The sequence below is a fragment of the Macrosteles quadrilineatus genome, unplaced genomic scaffold (assembly GCF_028750875.1).
Source record: "Macrosteles quadrilineatus isolate MER2022 unplaced genomic scaffold, UCM_ALF_1.0 Scaffold_5__1_contigs__length_97177068, whole genome shotgun sequence".
NCBI classification, from domain to species: Eukaryota; Metazoa; Arthropoda; class Insecta; order Hemiptera; family Cicadellidae; genus Macrosteles; species Macrosteles quadrilineatus.
In genome coordinates this window covers 78,742,347-78,760,159 of record NW_026542598.1, presented here as the reverse complement: position 1 = coordinate 78,760,159, position 17,813 = coordinate 78,742,347, and the positions used below count along the sequence as shown (strand labels likewise).

General features: G+C 32.9%; 1 protein-coding gene across 1 annotated transcript; it reads left to right on the top strand.

Annotated features, from left to right (window-relative positions):
* Positions 1 to 499: 499 nt before the first annotated feature.
* LOC128995303 (UDP-glucose 4-epimerase-like) lies at positions 500 to 17,293 on the top strand. Its single transcript, XM_054420277.1, has 9 exons — positions 500 to 624; positions 1,726 to 1,853; positions 5,356 to 5,474; positions 7,600 to 7,713; positions 9,174 to 9,353; positions 10,798 to 10,978; positions 11,864 to 11,997; positions 14,337 to 14,487; positions 15,402 to 17,293. The coding sequence occupies exons 2-9, from the start codon at positions 1,733 to 1,735 to the stop codon at positions 15,458 to 15,460; spliced, it is 1,059 nt and encodes a 352-aa protein (XP_054276252.1). The 5' UTR covers positions 500 to 624; positions 1,726 to 1,732; the 3' UTR covers positions 15,461 to 17,293.
* Positions 17,294 to 17,813: the final 520 nt, after the last annotated feature.

Sequence of the window (17,813 nt, the reverse complement as noted above, 5' to 3'; positions counted from 1 at the left end):
GCACTGGCTGTAAATCAGCTGGTCAGCTGTTGTACTGTTGTATTATTTGTCACTTCACATTAAAATGTTATATTCACTTCTGTGTAAAAATAGGTTATGTTTCTTCACAAATTTATTTGTTTTATGGTAACTGTAGGAAAAGTATAATGTGCAACTCGAGTTCAAAGTACAATTGCCTCACTCGAGAAACCATTCCTCACTCGCCTACGGCTCGTGAGTAAGGATTTCTCTCGAGTGAGTCAATTGCTCACTTTTCTCACTAGTTGCACAAATAACTATTTCCTATGGTGACTGGTGAGTGAAGTTTGATGCCTGCCTTTGCCAGCTGAGCCAAGTGTCTTGCTGCCATCACCACTATCACATTGCATATGAGAAGAAAAAAACTGAAAAAATGGAAGCAATACTCATACTGGTTATTGTTATTAGTTTTGGTTGGTTAAGCCTGCCTTATCTCATCTCGGTCAGGTCTTATCTTTATCGATATAGGCTATGGCTAGATTCTTCATTCTTCATTATTGAAAAACAAAATAATGTCCTTGGAAGTATACTAAAGTCAAAACAATTGAATAAAAATTCTTACATCTAGTCTTAGTCCTAGCCCGAGCACTGAACTTAACCTCAAGGGTAAGTCAAGTTGATATATTCTCTAAATAAAGCAATTTATAGGCCTAGGCCTACTGGTATTAAATAATTTAACTCAAATTATTTGTTCACACTTTAGGCAAGTTATTATTTAAGTTAAGGCTAGGGTACAGTTTCTTAACTGGGCTTTGCTGATGATTGAAACTATCTATTCAATTATTAAAACTTCATGCAATTTTTTGTAATTTATTTAGGCCTAAGCTTAGTTATTCGTGCCTTCAAACTAATTTTTAATTTTGATATCTTACTTTATATTTTTTTTACCTCCTGAATCCAAATAAGTATACCATCATTATTCACCGCTGATGAATATTTCTCAAGATATCGCCGTCAAAATATACAACATTACAATAAACAAGGTAGGATGGATGACATTTACAAGTAAATGAACTGCAGTGTGTTAACTAAGCCTACAGCTGACTGTTTTCAACCAAACGACAAGCTGGAAGAAACAACTTTTGAACTTTAATAACTTACTCTGATTTTGTCATCGGCAATAGGCCTAGTGACGTCATTTTACTTCACTACAACTAGAAACTAAGTTAGAACACAAAACAAAAATAACCTAGGCCTACTCATACTCATACTACTGTGCTGCGTAGTGGCGCTTCCATTTTTGAAATAGTAAATAATTTGAAGTGTTTTTCTCAGGATTTAAATTTTACAAAAACAGTCTGTCGGTGACTTAAACTAACAACTCAATTCATTATAACCTAAACTTTAACTTAACTTCATTTTCAGCAAGTTTGGTTAGGTAGGTTAGGTTTTGACAGTTTCATTTTATAATATAATATAATATAGCGTAATATAGGCTATATTATAGCCTAACTTATATTAAAAAAGTATTGATTATTAATCAATTTTTCAATTTGATAGTTTCAATCTATATTGATATTAGCATAGCCCAGTTAAGAAACTGTATGTAGGCCTACCCAAAAATAAATTTTGGTAAACAGTGAGAAAACCAAACTTACTCTGTATTACATTATAGGCTACTACAACAACAATAGTGTTTAAAAACTTAGCAATGAGATATGCCTACAGCACATTACCCCTCAATTTCATTAAATGCATTATCTTCAGGAGCAGAATGGCCGGAGCAGTTCTGGTGACTGGTGGCGCAGGGTATGTTGGGTCTCACACGGTGTTGGAGTTGCTCAAAATAGACTATGAGGTGGTGGTGGTTGACAATCTTGTAAACTCTTATAAAGGTGAGGGGTTGTGGATCACCAAGGTTTAGGGTATTATTTTAATATTGTGTGTGTGCACGTCTGCAAGTTAGTAGTAGTAACTATTTACTCTTAGTATTAAGTTACGTTACTGTAGAATAGGCCTACTGTTCTTAAGGACTCAGTCATTCTGAAACAGCTTGCTGGTTTGTGCTCTCAATCCATAAATTCCATCAGCATAAATTACTGGCAAATACAATTTTGATTTAAAAGTTGTAACTAAAAATGTGCCATTTTTATAAGTAGGCATAATATAGAGGCTCTTTAGAGGTTAGTTATTGTATAATGAATAAACATCCACTTACAATGTTAAATCTGTGATGAAAATATGTGTATGATAATATTTATTAGCCTAATGCAACCTTGAGGTTGTAGGTACCAAGTCATCTAGTATTGGTGTGGGTAAAATGAGGTTTTGCATGGAATTAATTCTTCATTCTTAACCTGCTATAGTTTATGTTTAGGTTATCACTATAATATGGATTGCTGTCTCAGTATTGGGCGCACAGTCTGAAACTTCCCTCACTCCAGAAGGCACTGCCTTTGCAATCCATAATATAAAACGATTACTTTGCTGTTGACCTAAAGTCATATATTGAGTTAAATTATTTTTTTTTGTCAGCGTATTATTTTTAATGGTTTTTGGGCACATTTATCTTGCAGAGAAAACCGATCAGAAAAAGGTCCAGTAATGTATTTGTTTTTAGGAAGAGTGCATTGATAGCAATGACTTCTACCCGTCACAAATTGAAGGAATTCTGCTTAACAGAGAGTGCAATATAGTAGTTTTTATCTCTAGGCTTTAAAGTCTTTTAATGGCTTAATCTTGTTAATTGAATTAGCGATTGTACAATAATAGTACCTATAAATTTCTGTTTTTTTACCATGGTTTACTATTAGTAAATACTGACAGGTCATCTTAATAGTATATGTTGCAAACATTATTGCGACGTATGCCACAGAGAAGGTAGTTTTCTAATGTACATTCAGATTTATAAAATTATGAATGCTGTTTTTTTCGACGTACAAAAATATGCATTACTACATCTTGGTTTTTTGTAATTAATTTTCCTCCATTTGTCTCTGTTTTATCACGTCTCCCTTGTACCTCTATGTATCCGTTATCTTTGTCATCTTCATATTCGCCCATACTCCTCTGTGTGCAGTGGGACAACGGTTGTTGATTAAAACAATTGAATCAATCAGGTGTAGTACACAGCTGTTATTAGGTTATCAGACATCTGAGCCTAATTGTTCATTACAGACTCAACAGGAGATATGCCTAGTAAATTTAAAAATCAAGTTTGGGAATTAGCGACTAAAAAAAGGTTATTTTCAAAAATTATCTTATGATAACATTGCCAACTACAAAAACACTACAAACACACAACAAACAACCAAACTATGCAAAATGTATCAATGCTATACAAGTACACTTTGAAAACATTGCAACTAATTAAAACTTTAAAACTTTTATATAATTTATGATTCCAATAAAAATAAAAATGTGAGAAAACTTCATAACCTAGTTTTAGCAAAATCCCATATAGGAAATAAGCTAATACTGTAGGTCTCATGGTAAGACCTTGATTAAAACCCCCCGATTTACTTTTTGTTTTGAGGTCCCCAGAAGCCAAAAACGCTGTGCATTCAAATATGTATTTGTCCGTTAGCGTAATAACTCAAGCAAAAATTATCCAAATTTGATGAAATTTGGTTTAAATGTGTAAACCTTTGTTTATTCAAACGAGTTCGCGAACCAGCTTAATCAGACTACAGGAACAAAAAAATAAAAAAATAAAAACTAAAAAACAAATAAAACTAAGAGAAAAGGAGTTGACAAGAAGGGACTTTATGGGGTAAAGATTGGGTTTTCCCATTTTTTGACCCAAAAACACAAAATTTTCCATTTTTTCCAACCAATTTTGTAGAGCTTAAAACAAAAATAATTTGGTATCCTACATTGAAGTATTGTTGTATGCCTAACGGCATTGACTATTGGATGCTAATGGTTACAAAGATAGTTTGAAAAATTGGAAATTTAAAATTCCCATGTTATTTTTACGGAGAAGAAATAAACTGTTGTAGTTTGCTTCTCTATAGATATATTTAAATCAAATTTGGCAATTGATCGAGTCAGGTGGAGTCGTGGTGGACCTTGTCCTGGCAATTTTGTTTATTTCACGCTAAGCTATCAACATTTCAATAAAAAAACACACCTCTTATTTACCTTCCCTGAAGTAGTAAACCTAAGTACTCATTAAAACTAATGTTATTTAAATGGGAAATAGATCTGACAATTAAGGGAACTAGTTGTTCTGCCCGTGCTTCGCTACGGGGTGAGAATGCAGAAAAGAATAATTTGGTTTTTTAAATCTACTAGAAAAAACAGTTACAACACAGTTACCAGGAAACATAAAGGCAAAGCTCAATCGTACTTATTGATAATTCTGATATTTATTTGTATCTAACAGAATACTTGCTTTATATCAGACGATGTGTTTATACTGTACTAACATGCACACATGACGGAATGGGCACACAGGAGGGACTAAGGCTAAAGGTGTAGTGATGTCATATCTCTAGTGGCTAATGTCTACTCTTGAGGCAACACGATTACCGTAACGAAACGATGTGTTTTCAGCGGCGTTCGTGGCATAGTTAGTAGCGTTTCGATTTGATGTTCAGGAGGTCCCGGGTTCGAATCCCGCTGGTAGCACTAACTTTTTGTCAATAAATTTTTCATATCAGCAAGTTTGGTTGGTTAGGTTAGGTTATGACAGTTTAATTTTATAATACTAAATTTTAAAATTAATTTTATAATTAATTAAAAGTTATAAGTAATCATTAATTAGATTTTTATCTTATACAGTTTATATATTATCAGCAAGTCTGGTTGGTTAGGTTATGTTATGTTAAAAATTTATTTTATAATTTTAAAACAATATTTCATAATTAAAAAGTTAATTTTATAACTAAAAATGAAAAAAATTACATTTTTTCAACTTAGCGGTTCTAGCGGCGAACGCTGACACTACAAGATATGTTAGCCTTAGTCCCTCCCGTGTGCCCCACCGCACACATGACGCCAAATATTTTGACACTTGTCAAATTCCACTACTGAAGTATAAGATTTATTATACAGCTGGGTTAGTAAATTTACTTCATAAGAAATAAATTGGGATTTTTATGGCCCGTGGGGCAAAGCCCGAGGAACTTTTATTACTGTACAGGAATTGCTGAAAGATTATGGTGATGTCTACACAAAAAAATACTTAATTTTGACACATCGTTTGTAAAAATCCGCCCATTATTAACGGAGGAGTAGTGTTTCGTAGAAATTACCTTCACATTTTAGTTGAAATCCAGCCAGGCAAATGGAAATTCGCTTAGTCTTTAGGTTTGCTGTGGCAGGGGTATTTTATTTGATGCCAACTGATTTAAAGATATTTTTCCTAGTTAGACTAATTAATTGTTGTCACAGCCCTGAGCTCAGAACTCCCAGAATGCCTCAGGAGGGTAGAGAAACTGGCAGGGAGAAAAGTCACATTCTACAACTTGGACCTCAGCGATAGAGGAGCTTTATCAAAAGTCTTCAAAAAGGTATTTCCATCACATACAAGTAGCTGTTTTCTATGACTGCCGATCTCAAAGAACATTATCGTTTCCCAAAAACTTCCGTAATGGAAATAAATCAGATGATTTTCCCTTGCTTGTAATTAACTCTTCTATTGCACTCAATTAGTTTTCAATTAACACTTTATGTACATTTTGTTTCCTTTAAACATTTTTTTCTAATAAAATAAGTTTTTTTCAGTTTTAATCTTACTCAGATCTGATAAATATTGTGTGGGTGTTTTTTGCATCAACATGAAAAGTTGTCACTTGTGTGTTCGAAGTGTTTTTCTGGCACTTGCTTCATTTCTTTTTCAATTACCTCGTTTTCATATCAATTATTCCTCAATTGGACCTCAATTTTCTCGCCTTCCATGAACATTGTACACAGAAAATTGCCACTTTTGGTATTTGTAATAAAATATATTACTGCATCAATCAACTGTTTGTTTAATGAAAATAATTTATATGTTGTAATCAATTTTTTCAAGCTAACAATAAAAATAACTTCAAAGCCTAATAATCTTTAAGCCGAGTCTACACAAGTGTTACAGCAAAATGTCTAAAGCTATGTTTAGTACCGAGGAAAAAAAACATATGTTTTAACCAATGTTTACAACAAACAAAAGAAAAATTTTTTTTCGTCATACTGCAGCAAAAACAGCCATTTTTAATGCCTGCACTGCACTTTTAAAGTAGCATGTTTACTCTTTAGGGAGTAAAATTTATTTTTAGTTAAAAATCAGCTGTTGTAAACAGTTCTAAATTTCGATTGTGCAATCGTATTGATCAAAATTATTTATCGATTGATGTATTAGGTAAGGTTTTAGCCTATTGTTGTCGATCGCTCGACATATCGATGGTATAATGTTCCAATTGTAATAGACGAAATGATTGAACCACTTACTAAACAGCTGCTTATTTGCATCAGCAGAATTGAAAAAAAGCTGGAAGTCGTTTTGAGAGGTTATCTTTAAAAAAAATTTTGTTGTTGTTGTATGCTTAGTTTGTTAATTAAGGATGCAATATGGCGAAAAATATAGTTCACCACACGGGCAAAAAGTGTATTTTTAACCTTGCTCATTTTCTGACCTCGGGTCAAAAAGTTTTTTTAGGCCCTAGTAATGAAGTATACTACTGTTGAGATTACTTCGATTTTGTCTACAGTTTTTCAGTGCTTACAACAGGAATTTTGTTTTCCAAAAGTCGACAAATGCTCTCTGAGTATTGTAAACATTTGAGGCTTAAATTGTTGACAACACATGGTAATAACACATGTTAACACTGGAGTTTTAAACAAAACATTTTAAAATCTTGCTGTCAGCTATAATTACAACAGTTACAACTAGAGTCTTTGACAAATTGTCGGAAACTCCAGTGTTAACCAAGGCAACACTAAATAAACAAGCCGTAATGCTCTTCTGGCATGACGTCATCGTAACCGAGGGCAGTGACGTAATGTTTCCCATTTGTAATGAGCTGCTTGTTTAAATCTTTTCTTGGAAAAGAAAAATATTGGAAAAACTAAAAAATGGCAAAAATTACGTCATTGCCGTTGCAGAGCATTACGACCTGTTTATTTAGTGTAAACGTGGCTTTAAACTTAAAACGTTTTGTTGTAAACTCCAGTGTTAACCTAGTGTTCTTGTAGAAAAAACGTTAAATAAAGTCCACTGAAAAACTAATAAAAACCTTTTGACAAAACTAGCATTTCTTGGATTCTAAACTTTTTTTAACACAAATATTGTAAACTCCGGTACAAACAAGGCTTAAGACGTAATTTGGAAGAATACACAATTTATTAGTTTCATTTCACATAAAGCTGGATAATGATAATAGCATAATAAACTAATGTTTGAAAAATTATATTGACCATTACAAATGAAATAACATTTGTTTCATATCTGAAATTAATCATATTTTTAAGATAGCAGAACAATCAAGGATTTTTCCATGTAACCTTAGGTACAGTTAGCGACAGTACCTTGAATGTTAACATGACATTAAACTTGATTTAGAACTTTAGTGGGTTCTGTTTCTTCATCTAGAATCGTAGACCAAATGTAAACTCAAATAGTACCTTATAAGTTCTGAATTATTATAATGTTCGCAGCACAGCGTATTCTGCGTGATTCACTTTGCTGCCCTGAAGGCAGTGGGAGAGTCGTGCCAGAAGCCTTTGCTGTATTACAGCAACAACATCACCGGCTCAATTACGTTACTGGAGGTAATAACAGTTTTTTTTTTTTTTTTTAACTGTCTAAGCTAAAAGATTTTGATATGTTATTAGCGTATAGTATCAGATATAAACTTCATCTGCCAAACGGTTGAGTAAATTCTTTAATTTTACCTTTGACTATTGATACAACTAGACATTCCACTCCCATGTTAAATTTGTCGCGAGATTTTTAATCAAAATTGTTATAGTTTATGTGAACCATCGACAGATTGTGCTGATCTAAATTACTAATTTCTGTCGAATACAAGAACATTTTTACCAAGTCAAACTAATGAAATTATATATTATGAGCTATAGCAAGTGTTTTGACCCATCAACTTGGTCAGCAACAAAAAAAAGGTAGAAAATAGAATCTTGGACACTAGACCATTCTGTGATTGGCCCACACAACTACGTTTTTTTTTTTTTTTATATATATAAAAGATTGGCGACAGCTGGTCCATATAGTCATCTACTTCACTATCCAATAGTCAATGATTTTACTAAAACATTTGTTGAAAAAAAACCTGATTTAAATATTATATTTTGCTGGAGTCCTGTCTAGGCTATTAGCTGTCGAGTCTTCAATAGACCACTAGGTTTCAAAATAGCCTACCTCTGGCGCAGCAAACCTGCAAAGCGAATTTCCAATTGCCTGATCTAATTTCCTCTGAAATATTCCCTTAAACATGCTTTATTTATTCCCCATTTAAATAACATTAGATTTAATAAGTATTTAGTTTTGCTGCTACAAGGAATCCCATAAAGTGGGGGTTTTAAAATGTTAATAGTTTTGTATGAAATCAATAATTTTACCAAGTTTTATCAAAATGTACCCATTAACAAGCAAACTGCAATAGTAACTTATTTTCCATAAGATAAACATAGGAATTGTAAATTTATAATTTTTGGAATTTTCTCCGTGACCATTGGACGTATAATGGTGCTTTAACATATAACTTACTAAATTATTAGTTTTTAGGCTCTAAAAATGGTTTTGAAAGAAATTCCAAAATCTGATAGGCTAATTTGAGGGTCAAAAATGGGAAAACCCCATTTTTACCCCATAAACCCCCTATAATACCACATTCCCAAGTCGCAAATTTGTTTGAATAAATCTAGGTTTATATGTTTGTACAAAATTTTAATCAAAATTGGAATCAGATGAGTTTTATCGTGCTATTTTATTGTGCTTAGAGACACATAACAGGTGAAAAAAGTTCTGGGACAGTTTAATATTTCAAAAAGTAAAAAAAAAATTGAGCTACAAGACTTGGTACCAAGTTACTGAACATTAAATCAAATCATTTTAAAACATTATTTAGTGATACAATAGGCTTACCCTCTCAGGGGGGCAGCCCGCTAGGAGTCAGAAGAAAATCCTAAATGCAGACTTAGGTTGATTTTATTCCACCCTGTAAATATAGCTATGTTATCGATCAAGTTTACAAAATCATACTTTATTTCAGGTTATGATAGAGAACGGAGTAAAAAACTTTGTCTATTCATCTTCCTCTACTGTCTACGGCAACCCACAGTTTCTGCCTCTAACGGAGGATCATCCTACGGGTCAGGGTTGTACAAACCCTTATGGAAAGTCAAAGTATTTTGTGGAGGAAATCCTGAAAGATGTCTGTTTGGCTGACAATGTGAGTACGCTCATTAAAAATACTAGTAATCTATATGATATCCCTTAGACTCCACATTACAAAATAGGCATATTACCTTGGTCTGTAGTCCAAAATTTCTATTTAAAATTTACTGACTAGTTTTGTTGCAAGCGCAAATTTGTCAAAGCGTGCAACACCTCAAAACATCAAAATAAATATATAGGTACATAAAACACCACACACAGCACAGACATAAAACTAAACAAACAAAGAAAGTGCCATCATATTTATGTTTAAAACAATTTTACATTGTTGCACTTGTAACAAAACTTTTCAGCCCCCTTTTGATGGAAAGTTTGGACTACAGACAGAGGTTTTGTGAAAAATACCAAGCCTCATAGTCCTATGTAATGTTCTAAGCATTTAAATATGTACCAAATGTTAATCGTTGTAAATATGTGGGAAAATTTGTAGCGTTAGTGCTTCTAAAGGCTTACAATGAAAGTGAATTGTACTTCTAATTAATATTAATTTTACTTAAGTTACAAAATTATTAAATTGGCTGTTGCTGCTTACTAACATACATTCTGTACCGTTTCCCCTCTATTCATCTCTTTTTCTGTCACTCGGAAAAGCTGAAGTTGTTTGAATTCTGAACGTGAACAGATTTATTTATGAATTTGTTCAATGTCTGGGTTTCATACTTTGTTCTGAAACTTGATAAACAAAGCAAAATGTCTAGTTAATAAACGGATTTATTCAGTTTAATGTTTACATAATACTATAGATAAATTAATTATAGATTTGAAGTTCCCTCTTCAGGTTTGTTTACATTACGACCATTTGCATTAATTTTCACTCTTTAATGACAGCTGTTAATATTTAAATTGTGATTTACAAAATCTGTCAAAATGAAGTATTTGAAATGATTTTTTAGATTTTAAAATCGATTTTCTTTTGCATCGTGTCATGTTTTGCAATACTGTATAATGTTCTATTACCAAATCAGTGGAAAATATCACAGTAACTCTTAAGATTATTTCTTATGAAGTTAACTTATATCTATTGTATGGGTTGGTTTCTGCATTTTTACCACTTCTTGGAGATTGTACACTTAGGCATGTTGTACGTAGACGATATTCTTTGGCGTATCGTATCTGTAGACGATACTTGGGTTGGTGTGATTATAAGATTGGAAAAAAGCAAGAAATTCTGGACAATTTGTAGTTTCATATTCTTTAAGTCCACTCTTATCAAGTCATCGGAAATTATGACTGTTATTCGTTTTAAAATAACGCCTGTAATGCTTCACAATTGCCCGAATTCGAGCAACAGGTACGCTAGTAGATTAATTAATTTGTAATATTGACTTGAATCTCTTGCCAATAGATAGAAGTGAAGAAGTGAAGGGACTGAGGCGTGTTCTTCTGATTCGGACTGTGAAAAAAATCTATCTGTACCGAGATGTTTTACTGTTTGGCAGGGCTTCAGAGTTATCAGTCTACGATATTTCAACCCAGTGGGAGCACATCCGAGTGGAGATATCGGCGAGGACCCAGCAGGGCAACCCAACAACCTGATGCCGTACATCGCGCAAGTAGCCGTCGGACGGCGGGCTGAGCTGCTGGTCTACGGGAATGACTACAATACTCGCGACGGCACTGGTAAAGTATACTCATAAAAGGTTTGGTTTGCCTTTGATGCTGCTTGATACAAGCGTAAACAATGTATGAACTTACATTAAAAAACTTGATATTGAAAACAGTGACGACAGATTTTTACGATGTGCAAAGGCTTACGATTAACCAACTTATCCCTGATCCACATAACTCTAGTAAATGGGCTGGCTTGGCAGCTAATGAAAGAGCTTTGAGGCTACTAGTGGAGACCGACCAATGTCCAAACAGCGTAGCCGAAATTAAGTGTGGTGAGGAAGTAGGGGTAGAAAGCAATGACCTTGACTGGGTGGTCAGTTTAGGCCAACGGTGCATGTTATTTGTGGTCTTGCCAAACCCTAGTTGTCATATTATTGTTTGAGCGATGTGAATAATCCAAAATTTTATTCAAACTTATATCACTCCATATTTAAGGTGAATGACGCACAAGGCGAGACCTCTCTTCCTGACTCTTCCAGTCATTTGCCTATTGTTTCTGATGACGATTGGAGTGTCCAATCGAAACTGATCACCCCTTACCATCTTTTACATGTATTTACTGTCTTGTGAGTCAACAGTATAAGTGTAAATGTAATATTGTATTATTACAAGTGTTTTTGACATATTTTTTGTACTTTCAGGTAGTTTAATAACATGTACGATGCTGATCAAGAAGTTGTATTGAATGTGTAATAGTGACATAAACACTTCTACTAAATAACCTTGACCCTGTGCACATGTTGTTTCCAGTTCAGGAATCTCAATACATTATAACAACCAAAAATTTTAATCAAATGTAAAAAACCGGCAGCCTTTATTTCGGTTGCATATGATTTAGTAATAGATTCTCGACAATGTAGCATCAGTAAAAATTAAAAAATATTTATTCCGTAGGTGTGAGAGACTACATCCACATAATGGACCTAGTGTCCGGCCATATCTGTGCCATAGAAAAGCTCCGAGACCCGACGACGAAGGGGTTCAAAACCTACAACCTCGGCACCGGCTCCGGCCACTCTGTATTGGAGGTGAGATGTAGCTTTGTAGTCAAAGTGTATCAATTACAGCCTTCCGCTTCAGTTAGCTATGAGCATATACATATTTTCAGTTAAAATTATGTAAATACCTCCTTTAGGCAATTCACAGATTACTTTCCGTGACGAGCCTCGTCATTTTGTGCCATTTTCAGGCTAGACTTAAGCATGTCTTTACCTTAGCCATATTTTGCTGAAGATAATTAGTTCAAACAACATAAAAGTAAACTAGAGAACCCGTGCGGCTCATTGAGCCGCATAGTATGAAACATAACGCCGCGGAAAACGTTATGCTTGAATTCGAATAATTCTGGTTACATCTTAAAGTTGTTTAAACACTTGTTAGAAACTAATGTTAAATATCTCTAATTCCGTCGTCAAGGTTCACCTACATTATTTCTGCTCTCGGTTTCAACTGATAACTTCTAATGAATGCTAAACGATCTGCTTTAATTCGAGTTAACATGTTGCAACAAAGTTTTTCCAGCATTGACAATTAAAGAAAACTGTTGCCTTATTGATAAACTGTGTTAAGTAATTTAAGTTGGGTCATTTTATTTCTTCGATTTGAGACATCCCCCTAATCAAACGAATTTTCTCCGTAGAGAATCCTGAAAAGTGGGGTGATATATCAACCATTCCATGTGCTCCATTTTTTACATACAAACTCTGGGTTACCAACTGGACAGCCATAATCTGCTTTCAATAGGTTAAAGCAGCAACACTATTGAAAGTTGGTATTTTAACGTGATGTCTGTCAGTCACAGTATATGCCCTGCATCAGAACGTTCCCACTTTGTTCAGTGGAGTTTTTCTTAATACCTGTCCCAAAGTTTTGAAAGTATGGATTCATTTGTCGAAATAGGTCGGATAAGTAACTCTTGTAGCTATAAGATTTGGATAACAATTTCCATTTTATCTTTTTGAACAGCGTATATTATTTTCGTCTCCTGAATCATAAAAATAAACTTGACCGTATCAACTCGATCATTGAATACATAAACACTAATTCCTTCACTCATGCTTGTTCTAATATTGCCGCTAAATCTTTGAGCAAATGCGTTTTTGAAACTTCTTATTTTTGACTTGAAATGTATGTTTTGTGTTGGTGAATTCAGTCAAAAAACTTTGTATAAGTTTGTCTGAGAAACTGGCAACATAACCTAGAAGTAAACAATCCATTTGGGTTTTTTTTTTCAATTAAAGTAGAGCGAATAATACAAAAGTTTCCAATAAAAACATATGGTCCGCCAAGATTTTGTATAATCTTACTACTTGAACTTATCATAGTCAAGGCATTAATATAGTTTGTACTAAATAATTTGAAATTTCTCGATCTGTCACTGTCAGAAGTAAACATTTCTTGCATGCATTCATTTGATCTGACATTAGGCAGGTTTACTATACTCATCTCCATTTATACTTGGCTTAAATACCTACTTTGTATGGTCGCCATTTCATAGAACAGTATTAACAGTATTATTATTGTTTGTACTATATGTTTTGAGATCTGTCAGTGTCAGAAGTAAAAATTTCTCGCATGCATTCATTTGATCTGACATTAGGAAAGTTTACTTTACCATTGTGACAACACAATGTGCCTCGTATATTTTTTCATTTCCAAAGTAAGTTGCATAGCAGAACTGGCAAATATTATTCATCTCACCAAGTGAATGTGTATCTGGATGGGTATCTGTTAGACCAGACCTCTGTTTTTCTACTCTCCTCATACGCATAAGATATCTTATTATTAACTGTTTCCTCCTCCCTGAAAACGGGAGGATATTTCTTCTTTGAACTTGAGGCATTTTCTGTTCTTACAACAAAACTGATTAACTGTTTAACTTGGTCTTAACCTACTCAATATTACAAACATTAATATTTACTCCCAAAAAGCTAATGAGTTTCTTTTTATAAACAGCTGTTTTTTGTTTTTAATTTTGTTCTGTGTATTTCTTATGGAGAAAATCTGACCTTTGAGAGGGTCTCACGCCCTAAAGAGTAGGAATTTTAAAATTCTAAAACCTTATTGCAAAACTACATATTAAGACGAATCTTTTGACACTTTAAACGTTTAAATCGGTCCATAAATAAGGGAGGAGTTGCGTTAACAAAAAAACGGCTTCACGTATTATATATATAGATTGATGCGTATTCATGAGTGTGTACGTGTACATCCACATTTTCGGTGTTAGAACAAATAACATTCTTTAATAGATGACAAGGATATGTCAAAGTACAGCCTGATAGTACCACTTTTGTCTCAAGACAAGCCGTTAAATGCAATTCGCTGATTCGATAACTTTCCTCAACTTTCACTCGCTGTTTGGCAGGTGATTGAAGCGTTCAAGACAGCGAGTGGCAAAGATGTCAAGTACAAGGTGGTCGGTCGACGTGAAGGTGACATTGCTGAGTCATATTGTGATGCAAGTCTGGCCTCCAAGGAACTTAACTGGAAAGCAGAAAAGTCCCTGAAAGAGATGTGTGAGTACTGAGTATATACTATCTTTTTAAAATGTACAGGCATTTAAAATGACATGGGTGAACAGTTGAATTAAATTTTAGGACCTTGTATAAGTTTTTGAATTTTTGTATAAATATTAATCTAGTTGAATTGAGTTACCGACAGATTGCGTTGATGTCAGTCACTAATTTGTGTTAAATACGCAAATTTTTTCTCCAAGCCAAATTGATTCGATAACTTAATTTGACAAAAAACATTTTTACATCAAAAATCATTTTATCAAAACCCAAAAGGAAAAAATCAAACTTTGACAGGAGCGCATTCTGTGAGTGGCACATTCAACTATGACCAATTTAAATAGAATCTGTCAAAATTTATCATTATAAAACTGAAAAGATTACAAAATTATTAATTAAGTTCAATAGTAATAAAGAAACTTTCAAGAAAAATTAACAACAAGTTAATATGAAACAAGTTACCAAAAGCCTGGTTGAATTTATCAGAAAGAAAATTTGCAAATGTATTGTATTCCTGGCTAGTAAAAAATCCTTTTTATGACATAGATGAATATATTATGAAATGTGAGTTTTTGTTGCCTAGTTAATATGACCTTATTGTAGACAGATTAGATATATTTCTGTGACATTTATTTATATATTACATGTGTCTTTTGACAGAACAAATATTTGTTTCCTTGTTAGTTTGTTATTTGCTAGTTAAGTTTGGCGATGTCTATTACAATATGTGTATATTGTTGAAGGAATAAAGAATTTGTCTATTGTCTATTGTCAATATCATCCAAAAAGTAAAAGACTCATACTGAAACAATTTATGATTATATAAAGGAATGTTTTGAGTCAATTTTCTTTTATATTTAAGATCTATTTGGATTTGGATAGCAACTTGTGTGAATTGATGCTGATGTATTTTCCAGGTGAAGATATGTGGAGATGGCAGGCGAAAAATCCCAACGGTTTCCAAGGTGCCTCTTAACAAATGGGTTGCTGTAGTGCCTAAGTATTTTTCATGTTAAAGCTCAAAGAGTGTTTTAGAGACCAAAGAAATACCAAATACTTAATATTGTCGTTGAATACAAATCTGTTATAGCTTTTTAGTCGGTAACATAAAAGTAGAATCCTGCTAATACTAAAGCAGAACAATTTTTGAAAACAAATTTTACTAGACCTGTAAGCACATAAAGTACAGAAAATAATTTTGTCAAGTTTGGTTGTTTAATGTACATTTAAGAATCTTAATTTTCTAAATTTTCCGTCTAAAAATAATATATGTCTAGCTAAAATTAATACACACTTCAAATGAACTCACATACATACTAAGAGATCAAGTTAGATACTGGCCCGCTAATAGTCTCAAAATGCCCATCATATCGAATCGATTTTACCTTTCATAGTTATTGCCACACTACATTGCACTGAATTAGAATATTTTTAATTTCTTACCTTTAATTGTATTTAATTCTAGACATAGACGCTTCAAAGACGATTAACAAGTTAATTAATATACGGGACCAAATTCCACCTTCTAGCCTAATTTGTATTAGCAGGATTCTACTGTAATTCGTTATTCTGTTATTTGCGAAGAAAAAAAAACCATTGCTTTCCTATTTCTTATGATTTCTAGTCTTGATGTTACTATATTGTGAATAACTAATTGTTATGATCTATAAAAATTCACGTTGAACAAACTGTACTTTGATATCACTGTTGACTGAAATCATCCACCATATATTATAATTGTGTGTCGAACGATTGCACGATGTATCCAAAATATCGTTATTTGAAGATACAAATAATGAAAGTCGCACAGCTTCTTTTGATGTTGTTATTTTCAGCTTATTTATATTATTGCTTTTAAAGAATCATTATTTTATCCATCTCGTGTATTTGTAATGTCTTCTATTTTGTATCCTACGTAACATTCCTTTACATGTAACTGTTAGCGAACTACTTAGTAATTAAGATACCGGTGCCATAAATGTGTGTTTATTTTATATTATTTTAAACTAAAGTACCAAAGTTTGCCTTGCTAGAAAAAAATACCAAAGCATTTGAACAGAAATCTGTTGCATTTATTTTTTGTTACTTGAGCCTGTTGTCTGCGGAGTAGGCAGGATTTTTACTAGAAAAAAAAACATAAAGCCAAAACCTAATTATTTTGTATACAAGAGGTTAAGTTACCTTGATTCTGTCCAAATAATCCTTTAAGTCGTCATTAGTGCGACCAGTTTCGATGTCTATGATGGCATCATTGTCAAGCTGGACGTAAAATCGCTCCTAGCTTGACAATGATGCCATCACAGACATCGAAACTGGTCGCACTAATGACGACATAAAGGATTACTTGGACAGAATCAAGGTAACTAAGCCTCTTGTATACAATTCATGAAGTAATCCGGAAGGCACTACACAAGATCTAATTATTTTGACGTAAATGTATAGCCTCACTATATATAATCCAAATAAAAATTAATAGTAAGTAATAAAACTGCAATAGAAAATATGAATTTATGTTAATATATTTTTAAGACCTATATTTTAGGACTGAAATCCAATCAAAGGCTCAAAAAAGCTTTTGGGATACTAAAAATCCAACCCCTAGCCAAAGAAAGACTTCAGGGGTTAAAGTTGCACCGCTCTTTTGTCTCATTGTCATTACAGTACAGGGTAATGTAGAAATTCTAGTCAAAATGTTATCATTGATTTCTGTATTTAGGTGTACAAAAACTATGCTTTTGCTTTTAGTAATAAATATATCATTATCATATTAAAAATAATAACCTTATTTATCTTGTTTGTCGTAGATGTTTCGGTTTCTATTAAATTTTATTTTGAAAACTGAGTTTATTAATAAACTTTGCCTATTAGACACAGTAAAAAAAAAACTTAAATTTACGATATAAATAACATGTAACATAGATTAATAACTTTGTCCATATAAATGATTTTGAATGATTTTACATGATTCTTTTAGCACTTTTATGACTATTTCATTTTTTAATTTTGATGGAAGATTATATTTTTTTAAAAATTCGTCAAAAAATTTTGTAATAGTCCCTCTTGCACCAATCATTATACCAATTACTGATATAGAATTTAGATTATATTTGTTTCTTAAATAAGTTTCACATTTACTATAAATTTTCCTCTTTTCTTCATCTACTTCTAGGGGTTGATTTGTTGATGTTTCGAACCTTATTGTTGGATCAATTACAATTCCACTTTTAGATTTTGTATCATAAATTAAAATGTCCAATCTTCTGTTCGATCCACCATCTTCAGTGCAATGTATTTCTTCTACTACTTGCCAGCCTTTTTTTCGTAGTTCT